The sequence below is a fragment of the Molothrus aeneus genome, chromosome 8 (assembly GCF_037042795.1).
Source record: "Molothrus aeneus isolate 106 chromosome 8, BPBGC_Maene_1.0, whole genome shotgun sequence".
Taxonomy (NCBI): Eukaryota; Metazoa; Chordata; class Aves; order Passeriformes; family Icteridae; genus Molothrus; species Molothrus aeneus.
The window spans coordinates 13,905,834-13,918,198 of record NC_089653.1 but is presented as its reverse complement, the minus strand read 5'-3'; the positions used below and the strand labels follow the sequence as shown (position 1 = coordinate 13,918,198).

The 12,365-nt window shown below is 39.6% G+C and overlaps 1 protein-coding gene across 1 annotated transcript in view; it reads left to right on the top strand.

The window, feature by feature from the left end:
• LOC136559434 (rap1 GTPase-GDP dissociation stimulator 1-like) overlaps positions 1 to 11,868 on the top strand; it is a 31,326-nt gene extending 19,458 nt beyond the window's left edge. The window contains 6 exon segments of the mRNA XM_066554644.1: positions 1,490 to 1,624; positions 4,041 to 4,166; positions 7,608 to 7,747; positions 8,625 to 8,751; positions 9,784 to 9,912; positions 11,112 to 11,868. Coding sequence (XP_066410741.1) covers positions 1,490 to 1,624; positions 4,041 to 4,166; positions 7,608 to 7,747; positions 8,625 to 8,751; positions 9,784 to 9,912; positions 11,112 to 11,245 — 791 coding nt within the window. The 3' untranslated portion in view covers positions 11,246 to 11,868.
• The last annotated feature ends 497 nt before the right edge of the window (positions 11,869 to 12,365 follow it).

Genomic DNA, 12,365 nt, shown 5'->3' with positions numbered 1-12,365 from the left:
GGTAGAGAAATTACAAAAGAAAGGCCTTATAAAATCAGGCCTTGCTCTGCTGAATTATCAGATAAGCCTCTAAGCTCCCATAAGAAAGAATTGGAGGAATGTGAAGCTGTTAGCAAAACTAACTATTCTGGTAAGAGAACCATTTGCACCTGCAAAAAACAAAGAGTCTATCCCATGAGAATCCACAAAGAAAATATGTAAACACCTGGGTAAAGAGAGAGTCTTACACATACACACACAGGCATTTTCTAACTAATTAATTGAGGGGAAAGAAAGTCATGAACCAATTAGAGTTAGACATGAGCTCTTGAAAACTGTACCAAAATGAGCTGTAACATTTGGCTTTTCTGCATGAAGAAACTGAGTCCCATCTGCTTATTACTGCAGCAAAGTACTAGAGCTACTTTTGGCCAGACCATGTATTTGCATGAGGTGTGTACAGTTCCACGGATAACTCTTTATTCCAGGTGAATATGTCTTTCTATTTAGTGTTCACACTGTTTTGCCATTTTTAAAATACAGCTTTCACAAGGTAAAAGCACACAATAAGGAGATGTTCATGTGTGTCAGGCATATACTTCTCTTGAGGCATAAGAAACTGCATAAAGCAAAATAAAGTTATTTTCCAAATGGCATCTTCAAAAGACTTCTTTCAGAAAGGATGCAATCTGTAGCATAGGAGGCTTCCTTTTGCTCTTTGGCAGAACCTTCTCATTTCCTAACAAGGTGAGCTGAACAGGTTCTGAAAACAAAGCTGCCACCTCAAAGACAAGAGGAGAGATCCAGACATGCAATGACAAAATACTGCAGAGCATTGCTGGGCAAAAGTGGTCGTTTTTTTGGAATGTACAAATCTGCTCTTTCACTGGGATTTAATAAACCAGATCTCTCCAGGTCAACTCATTTTCTGAGCTTCATGTGAGTGCAAAACAAATAGACTTCTCATTTCAGAAAATGGGTTTCTCAAGAGGCAAGAAAAATCTAGCTCTAATTCTTTCAAGGAGTCATTAATGACAACTTATCTCATGAAAAACAAATAACAGCAGTACAGAACTAGTAATCAGATTTACCATTGGTGGGTAAGATCCCTGGTTTCACAATAGTGTTAAACCAGTAGAATAGCAAAATTAAAGAAGCATTAAAACTGTCCTGGTGAGAAATGGAAAATGCCACTGGTATTCTACACGTATAGTAGAAAATGCAGCAGCACTGAGGGAAAAAAAAGGGACTGGGGAACCTATAGTTTTGAATTTGACAAATTGTGATTGTCCCTTGAAAGCTCTCTCAAGCTAAGCTCCACTGGAGTCTGTGTCAGCATCAGTTTACAGGTAGCTGATGCTCACTTCTCTCTAAAGAGCTGAAGGTTGCAATAAACAATGCAAAAGCCATAGTCTTGATCTTAGCAAGACATGAAAACAGTCAAGGCAAAGACTGAATTTGCATCATTGTTTCTTACCTCTCTCACCTGCTTGGTTCTGCCTCTCTCCAGATGGGAACTGCCTGCGGCTGTTCCAGCTGGGGGTGATCCACCAGCTCCTGGACCTGCTGGAGAAGCACGTGCGGAGCAGGGACACCTCTGTCCAACAGGCTGCGCTCAGCGCCCTGCAGAGCCTCGCTGTTCCAGGTGCACAGCTGGACACCCCTGACTCGCCCTACTGCCATCCTCTGTACACACGGGGCATCCCTGCAGCCCTGTCCCATCATCAGGGCCAGGCCCTTGTGGTTTGAGGGGCAATCAACCTTTCCCCCCTCCCCTGCAGAAACATATATTTGAATAATTCACCAGGAATTCCTTGCCATAGACACATTTTACGAAAAATCCTTTCCTTTGGATTTTTTCTCCTGAGAAGCCGAGAGGCCTCAGGAACAAAATGTAAACAATGATTATCTGCTGCTGTGGAATGCAACAGGTGCATCTGTGATTGGTCTCATGTGGTTGTTTCTAACTAATGGCCAATCACAGCTGGCTCAGACTCTGAGTCACAAGCTTTTGTTATCGTTCCATTCTACTTCTATTCTTTGCAAGCCTTCTGATTAAATTATTTCTTCTATTATTTTAGTATAGTTTTAATATAATATATATATATCATAAAATAATAAACCAGCCTTCTGAAACATGGAGTCAGATCCTTATCTCTTCCCTTTTCCTGGGACCCCTGTGAACACCACCACAATTCCTCATGTACATAAAGAGTTTAAATATCATAAAGTGTAATCTCATTACCAGCTGCTGATGTACTTTCATATTAATAGCACACAGCAGCTCAAGATGAAAAAAAAATCAGAACAGGGTTCCTAGCTTAAAATACAGAGAATGGGGTGGAGACACCTGGTAAGGATGTCTAACTTTCTCTTCTATAAAGCTAATATTCATTTACACAGAATTAGTAAATCTTATTGTTCTTTAAAGTTGGATTTTAAAAAGCTCAACTCAGTTGTAAAATACCAATATATAGTGGATATTTTCACCCCCGAGAGTGATGCAGGGAGAGAATGATGCATCTGACTCCATCTTATCAGAAGGCTAATTAATTACTTTATTATGCTATATTATTCTATACTATATTAGATTACATCTAAACTGAATCTGCCAAGCACTCAACTGCACTCCACTGCACAGCATCTTGTGTCTGCTGACCGACAGGCCCAACACACACACACACACACGCTTGGCCCCGATAGGCCAAGGAAACAAAACACCATCACTCTGGGTAAACAATCTCCATATTGCATTCTACATTTGCACAAATACAGGCACAGCAAATGAGATAAGAATTGTTTTTCCTTTCCCTGAGGTTCAGAGAATGTGAATCTCAGAAATATTCTTGGGAAGATTGCCTTGCTTTTCTCTGTGAGAAGAAATCTGGCTACACCAATATACAGCATTTTGATTATCTCTTCTGTTCAAGTTATTATTACAAACCATTTTAGATGTGTCCAAGTGTGTGGACACTTAAAATGCTATTCCTACAATATACTTTTCGTTATCAATTCATAAAAATATCTGTAATTTATCTGTAATACCTGTTAGGTATTCTCTAACAAAAACACTTCTAGAAACACAAACTCTATCCCTTTGAACAATATAATCTGCTACCTGAAAAAGAAAAATGAGAGACACTGAGTGCAAATCCATAGACATGAATTAAATTTGGGTGAACACTTGGAAATAGACATAGAAAACTCTTCAGTTCAAGCATTGATCTTAAAAGATAACAGATGCTTATAAAAAATTAAGAAGTCATTATGATCTAGTAAAAGGAGTCAGTCTGTGCCACTGAAGAACAAGAACATTAAGAGCAAGTTACCTAATAGACTGTGCTTCTCCATTTGCCCAATAAAAGGATGAGGGATATAACAGTTAATTCCCTCATTTCACTGTCCAGTCTTCCTCACCACTCCCCCAATCATATATGCAGAAGATAGAAAAAAATTGCTCTGGAGGAAGCAGCTTTTGGTAGCACAGTTAAGCAGTATTAAGACTCCTTGCAGACAAGCTTCTGATTATTACAAGGGATTTACTGCACCAACCACTGGAGCAAAGACACAAAAACGAGGAGAGGAAAGCACAGAAACAAAGGCTTGAACAACAGGGAATCAGTGAGCTCAAATACAAAAAGAAAATCGATTCCCAAGAAATATGGCTGAGTAAATCACTTCTGCCCCCAGTTCAGTTAAAGTGAGCTAGCACAGAACAGGCTTCTTCCAGCAACTGCCCAAGTGGGTGGACAATCTATTACAACTAGAAAAAGGAAGAGAAACAACCAACAATGCTGTGGTTTATGTACTTTGTTCTGGGCAGGGCTAAGACCAAAAGTGACCAAAACTACCCAAGAGCAGTTCCTATGAAAGCTTTAGCCCAAAAAACAAGTCTAAGCAATCAGGTAGCCCTGATTTAATTTCTGAGCTCACTAACAAGTTGGACTTTTCACTAGAAGCCTAACACAGCACACAATTCACAACAGTTGCGTCATATCTACATTTTCAGATGTTTGTGCCATTACTGAGCCTCACATCAACCCCTCTTTCCCATTTTGTAGTTGTCAGCAAGGGTCAGATGTTGGAGGAAGGTGTTGCCGAGCGGATCGAGGCGCTGCTAAGGTCAGAGAGCCCTCCTGTGCAGTTCAGACTCCTGGGGACATTACGGACACTAGCAGATGGTCAAGGTAGGCACCTGCCAGTGCTCACTGACATCAGCCCTGAGCTCCCCTCCTCCCTCCCCCTGCAAAACAGGCTGTGCTAGGCTACAGGCTGAGTGTCCTGCTAACCCAATTCCACTCCATCTGGAGAGCTTCCAGCAGAGATTATTGCCAGAGGCTGCACGCTTTCCAGACTGCCCCAGTTAGCCTCAGAGGTGGTTGAGAAACAAACCACATGGAACAAATCTGTAGCAGTCAGTGAAAACGGGCAAAGGCCTAAAAAGAAGATGTTTTTCACCAGATGCAGCAGCAAGGCAGGAGTCTGATGAAAAAGAGATAGATTTTAATGTCAAATCACAGGACAGCAAATCAATAAAGAACTAGAGAACACAAAAGGAATAAAGGAAGCTGGGGAGGAACAAGGCAGGAGAAATTAATTTCTACCAGCCTTTCTATAAATGTTGCCCGTTTTATCTTGCTGATGTGGCTCAAATGTTGAACTTACTTTTCATGTTAATGTATTGGATTATCTACTTGAACTTCATTCAGTTTAACACAGAGGGGGGTATGCAAAAGCAACAATAATCTTTCCATGCACATCATTGTGCATGTTTCTCAAAATACAACATTGGAATTACATTAAGATATACTTCAATATCTTAATTTATCCTTGGGCTTACTTAGCTCTTACCAGACAGTGACACAAAACAAGGGTGTGGTTTGGTATGGTCTTTCACATTGCCAGAGCAGCTGCTCTACAGCACTAATCAGTACTGATTCCTTGATATGCAGGAATAACATAAGTTAAAACTAGAATAGTTATGACCATTTTGTGATGGGAAGTGATAACTGATGTAGGACAATTACAGACATACTTCATTAGTTATTTGGAAGAGGATAAAACCTCACTCTGCTACACTCCATTGCACTACTGCAGACACCACTTAATATGAGAACTATTTGCATCTTTCATCAAATTAACATGCATGATAGAAAATTTAGATCTAGTCCTATTAATTTGCACTACTTCCAATCCAGTGAAAAGCACTTACATTTCACTGTGGTAGGAATTAAACATTGGAAGACACATAGAAACCTAGCATCTTCTTGTTCTGAGGCTTTGAAGAAGTCATTGTAAGGTCATTTCTCCAAAGTCATATCTCAATTGTGACAAGGCAATAAACATTTAAAATTGAGACATTGCAGTAACATAGATCTAAATTATCAAACACTAAATTATCTTTCAAAATGTTATTTACCAGCCCTAATACAAAGTTAGAATTTGGCAGAAGGTACAACTTCTGAATCTGAAACAAATTAATTATCAAACTGCAAAGTAGAATAAAATATGTAGGAGACTCAATGTTTATCCATTCCCACTTATGAACACACAATTCTCCCACTTGTATTTACCTTCTCTTCTGTTTACCCATGAGCTAACATTGCCTTTAATTAACTCAGCCTGAAACTCTTATGAACACATATCTACTAAGAAGTCCACACTAAATTAGTTAATTGCCTTATCTAGTATAAATTCATTACTCTGACTATCAGCAGGCATGCTGAGGCTCACAGACTAGAAGAGGCAGGTTTCTTGCTAACCACAGAAAACTGCAGGCAGATCCGTCAGCTTCATTACTCTAAAGAGATGTGAACTCCTGGCTCTCCCACCATTCGGCCTCAGAGGAGCAGAATAATTTGTGCACTTCAGTAGCCAAAGGACTTTCAGCACAACTGAAAGTTCAACCTTATAAAATGACAAATTTGAATAAATTATAAGTTAAAAGATCTTCCTGTTAAGAGTAACTAAGTGGAGTTTATCTCAAAGAGCTCTACTGCCTGTCAAACTGAGTAAAGAAACTGCCTCTGCCACAAATCTCAAACTGGTTCCATCCTCCAGCCTCTTAATTCAACATCCTGTACTAAACTGGATTACTGTGATCTCTACAGACTAACAAGGAACATCTGACTAGAAACAAGTTTTGTGTTACAGGAGATAACATGAAGGTAGCTCTGCAATACCCAGTAACTCTTGTCTCAAAACAAAGTATGCCATCTAGGCTATAAGCTCCCAGATTCCTGGTGGGATTTTGAAATGTGGATTGTTCCTTAGCATACTGGACAAATTAAAAAGCAAGTGTGGACACTTCCCCACCTCCCTCCCCCAAAACAGACAGAGCATGGGCTGACTTACAGCTTCTGGAAAATATCCAGAGTCATCATGGGTTTATTGACATGGACCTTCTAGTACATGCTCCATCTGATTCTTCCAGCCTATCTCAAAAGAAATGCAGTGTACAGAGAAAGGGACAGGTAAAGGAACAGGAGCAGGGTGGTGCTTCTATCAAATCTATCTGTAACCCTTCACTTACAGATGTTCACATAATTAGAGTTCCACTTCCTAGGACAAGTTATCTAGTGAGGTTTTTTTCAAATGTCAACCACAGACACAAATATTTCTAGCAAGTCTTGAGATAGGGTTCCTGAAATGCAGGGGAATGCAAATTAAAAGGCTCTTACACAGTAAGGGGAATTTCTGATAATGCCTTATACATGGTTCAACACACATTCTTCAGACTCAGGCCATCCAATTACTGACATGCTGCCATTCTGTACTAAGCCTTGGCTTCCCACACTACCAACAGTAATGAATTATCACCAAAATGAATTATCACCGAAACAGTATGAATAGGCTCCCCAGAGTGTTGCAGACATCTTTTTGTGAAAATCTTTTTCTTGAGATTTTTTCTTCCTGAGAAGCTGAGAGGCTTCAGGAACAAAATGTAAACAATGGTTATCTGCTGCTGTGGAATGCAACAAGTCCATCTGTGATTAGTCTCATGTGCTTGTTTGTAATTAATAGCCAACCACAGCATAGCTAGCTCAGAGAGTCTGAGGCAGCTGCCTTTGTTGTCATTCTTGTCTTTTCTATTCTTAGCTTAGCTAACCTTCTGAGATGAAACCTTTGCCTTCTATTCTTTTTAGTATAGTTTTAGTGCAATATCTATAATAATAAATCAAGCCTTCTGAACATACAGTCAAAATTCTCATCTCTTCCTTCAACATAAGACCCCAGTGACCACTGTCACACCCAGAGCCCACACTTACATTTGTGCAGGGCTCAAAGTGCAAGTGCCAAAAGCCAAGTGGGAAAGGGATGGGTCTCCTGAAGTATCACAACAGAATACTTGTTTTCAAAGACAGAAAGCTGCTTATTTTAAGCCCTACTTCAGCAGCCCCTTTAAAACAATAGATCTATTGACACAGCTTATTTTGTCCTTCCCCTGCACAATTCCTTTGGAAAATATTTCCAAGATCTTTTAAAAGAAGCTCAGTGCTTCAATTAGAGTTCTTGGAGGTTGCTGAACACAGGTCCACCATGCCAGTTACTTCTACATTGGCATTCCTGTGGCAGACAGACTGAGGGGTCTGATTTTGAATGCCTCTTGGTGATGCTCTTCTCTTCAGCTGATGCAGCTGAACTCCTGGGCCAGGACCCGCTGCTGCTCGACAGGCTGGTGCAGTGGTGCAGTGGGAGCAACCACAGTGGCATCTGCGGAGAGGCCAACCGGCTGCTGGCATCCATCCTGCACCACAACAGATCCCAGGTACCAGAACCCTGCTCTGACACCTTTCTACTCCATCCTTCTCAAGTACTTTTAAAGCTTGTAGACAGAGCTAGGGATTAAACAGCACATGCAGCTCTATAATGAAAACCAGGAAGGCTCACAGTGAGAACCTCTCTGGTCTGCCTCAATACCACTAAGGGGGAGACCTGTGCACTCCATAAGCACAGACACCTCACAGAAACCAGCACCATGGTCCCTTACTGTCACTTGCCAACACTGACCCTGCTCTAGTAAGGCTTGACAAATGGTAATGAGCAGGTAAAGCTTTTCTATGGCAATAAATATGTTTCAAATTAAAATGGTAAAAGTAATAATCCAGAGCTGTCCTAAATGTCAGTCCTCTGGAAACTCCAAAGAGCCCACTTATCCATGATGGACAAATCTGGCATGATCTTTACATGCTGGCATTTTCAAACAGGCTTCTGGTTTTTGTAAATTGTGCTATTACACACAAGCATCCCAGCCGTGCTTTACTATGAGGTAGTGACTAAAAAAGTAGATACTCTCTGCACAGGCTTTGATAAAGCAAAATTAATCCTTGCTAGTTTGATGGCTTGAAATGAAGAGTGGAATAAGGACAAATTGAAACAAGACAAAATATATATTTGTCTTACAGATTTGCATCTATAGTTAATTCTAAGTATTGATATTCCAGGTATGTTAGACCAGCCCCAAGCAGACATGTATAATCAATGCCAAAAGCAATGTTATCCCTAGTCTTTGAATATTGTCAGTTTGCACTGCAGCAAACAAAATTTCACTCTATTCAGAAGCTGAAGGGTGCAATCTCATTTCCCTCTTCATTCTATTGCATTCCTATATTAGATTTCCATCTGTTTTACCTTTGCTTTCACAGGAAGTGGTCAAAGCCATCCAGGCAGCACAAGGAGTGAAGCATCTGGTTTCCATGACAACAAGTGAACAAGCTGCCATGCAGAATGAGGCTCTGAATGCCTTGGCAATAGCATCTGCCATCGATTTAGGTATTTTCCTCCTAAAAGCGTTTATCTGTGTAAGATCCTCAATTATTAAGAAATACTGTCATGCTGTTAATTCTAGGTAACATGTACAAAAAAGCATGTTTCGTGTCTAGATTTAGCTCTTCAAAATGAAATAAAGGTTGTCATCATTCAGATGATAAAATCAATAGGCTTTGGGAATGGTCTGAAGGATTTTTTTAATTTAGGATACAGTCAAATTATCATGCTGTGTGGACAGGCACTATTTGAGTAGCACAATATGATGGTAGAAACCTACAAAAAAAAGAGGGAAGTGAAGGTGATGGAGATAAAAAAATATGACAAAAGCTAAATGAAGGACAAATAATACACCCAAACGGACAATGAAGACTAAGTAGCAGAAATAATCTTCAAACAAACGTGAAGAAAGAATAAAGCAGAAGCATAAATAAAAAGGCATTGTAGAAGCTGCAAATAAAACAAGTGAGAAAACGGTCAAGATTCAAACTACTTTTCCTGAGCTAATTTTCAGAGTTAGGTACAAATGTTTTCAGACTTTGGTACAAATGTTTTCAGACTTTTCCTGTATAACTTGAAAATAGGTCTGAATTTATTACAATAAAGAGACACCACAGAGACCTATGTACCTCAAAAGGTAAACTGAAAAGAAAAATACACTTGAAATTTGTAATTTTCTTTACCAACACATAAGACTGAAGAGCCCATTTTACTGCTTGTCTACCATTAAAACTCTCCAACTCATTTAGGCAACCTTTCTAGCACTGAACATTGCAGGTTTTAATTTACTACAAGGTTAATTATATACAGTCAATAGTAGACTGGTCCTGTCTTCAAGAATAAGGCCAGTAAAGAAATTCTGTACAGAAAAGAGCACAGAAATTCTTCAGTGCAGAAGAGAGATGCTCAAGACATCCCTGTATAGCCAGTTTGAAATGAAGCCAGTGCAGAATTTTCTTTAAAAAAGGAAACATATTCACTTTATAGTTTCTTTTCAGATAACAGCTCAGGGTTACCATTTCTTTGCTTATTTTTCAGAAACTCTTGAAGAACCTTTTAAAGAATCACAGCTAGTTCAGAGCTTACACAAACTTCTACGAGATGATAACACAAGTCCTGAGGTGAAATACAATTCAATGGGCCTTTTGTGCAGACTTCTTAATTCAGGTAACCTCATTTTAAATTGTCTGTGACAGAAGGATAAATGTGAAGAAAAGTGGTTTTTGTTACCAAAATATGCTTCCTGCAATGCTCTAGTGAATGAGTAAAGGATATTAGAGGTTCATTCTGTATTGATCACCAAAAATCAGAGTCAAGTAGTTTCCTTCTCTGTGATTAACCTTTAGTTGAATAAAATAAAGAGAGGAAGGCTTCATTCCAGTGAGTCAGTGGCATTACCAAGTCTCAAAATAGCAAAACTAGAGTCCTGGAGTAAAAGCATCTTTGTCCAACTTCACCATGCACAAATGCCTGGCAGTCCCAGAGCATTTTTGTGTCCCAAGAAAAAGTCTGTACCATGCTCATAGGCGAGCAGACATTTGTTCTGCCTGCGCTGTGAGCAAAGCAGAAGCTGAGATAAAGCTGCCATTTTAGCAATGCTGCCTTCACACAGTGACTGAGTAAAGCATGTGAAAGGCACCAGTTCAGTTTCACTCCATGGTCAGGGAAGACTTCAAATGCTTCCAGCAGGATGGGACTATCCCAGATATGTACTACTAAATGAAAACAATCACCTTGAAAACAGGAGTCCAAAAATCTTGTGGCAGTTTCTCACATCTTAACAAAAAAAAATTACATAAATTGAAAATAACAACTGTAGTTGGGCAAGGATGGATCACAAGGTGAGCTGCCTTTTAAATCCTGTATTGACAGACAAGCTGCATTTTGCAGTATTCTCTATTTTATCCCTGTAGCCACACAGATACTGGAATAGGGATAAAGAACTTGTAGCTTCCAGTGCTACTATGAAGTATTGACATAACAGATACAATCTATAAGACTTTTTCCTAGAGATGTATATACTTAGCATTTTATAGACTAACTGTAAGGCTAAGAGCTGAGTCTAACTAACATGGAATGGTAGCAAAAAGCAGACAGGCAAAAAAGTGCCAGAAATTGTCCTGTATTAGAATTTCAAAATCTCCTTTTATTTTCTGTCAATTAGTTCTTAGAAGTCAAGTAAGAGGAAAAAACCTTAATCTGGCCAATACTTCCAATGGCTGAAAGGGTATCTATTGAAACAAATGTTTTAATTGAAGCAGCTTATTACGAACAGCAAGTACTCCAAACTTTTATCTTGCAACAATTGTTGGGAGCCACTAGGCCATGGCAGATAACCAAAAGTCATCATTTCATTTCCCATTCAGGTGATCTGAGACAAGAAATAGAAGAGGACAAGATCAAAGACACCCTTGAGCAACTCTGCAGTCACAGCAATGCAGATGTGGTCAAAGGAGCCATCACAACATTACAGGTTTTGAGAGGAGACACACCCCACTAACCTCCCTTCTCCCACATGGCAAGGCAGCTCTGCTGCTGAGGCACACACCGCCAGCTTTGCAACACTTGTCTTTGTCATGCTACTGCACAACCAGCACTGCTGAAGCCCAGTGCAGCTCCTGCTTTGAAAGCTGTGTATAAAAACCTCCTCATTAGCACATCTCTTTGGCCTGATACTTGCACCACTGCTGCTCCTCACTGAGCCACTAACACACAGCAGCAGGAAAAAGTCCTGTCAAGCAAATGGGGTTAAGAAACATCACAGGAGAAACATCAGGCAATTACCACTTTTTATACATTTTTCAGCGGCTTGGTTTTGTGAGATTAGGATATACACTTGCAATTTTTCTTGTATCAATGGGACTATAAAATAATTATATAAAAGCCTTAAGCTTTTATCATGCAACCTGAAACATGAGTTAGATTAAAGCTGTAGCTTAAACAATGCAAAGGGATAACTGGCACCAATTAAACATCTGCACATTGTGAATAACTCTGTGAGCCCAACTGTTAGGTGAACACGTCAAAACCAAAACCATCTTTAAGTTAACTTTCCCTTCAATCTCCAATTTTAAAGCCCATCTCTGAAACTGTACCTGCTCCTGTCACAAGTTATATTCTAAATACTTGAGGCTACAGTCTTGTCCTGACTTTAGAGTTGCACCTACTGGAATGAGACTCTGCAGAAGCAAAGTTTACAAGAAACCACAGTCAGTGAACACAGAGTACTTGGACAAGACACAGAAATTACAAGTGGGCAGGGGTGAGGATGTGGAGGCAGCCAGCATTCCACTACCACCCATAAGAGAACCTGGGTTTAACTTTAGATAATGGAAAAAAAAAGTAAACATTTCTGTGGAAGCCTTTTGTATTTAAAAAGATCACTAGATGAGAAGGTAACAGATTTATTCCACAACTTGTTCTTATGGGAAATTTTTGAAGCAGTTGAAGGTAGATTGCAGAGTCATGCTGTCCAGACCTAGAAGATCAAATTCAAAACAATGAAGTGGTAGAGACTGAAAAGCTTGGGAGCAATTACTTTTTTCTTTAGCCAGCAGAAAATCTATTGGGGAAAAAAAATAAACAACACTGATCTTCAGAAACCTATTATAAAGCAGACT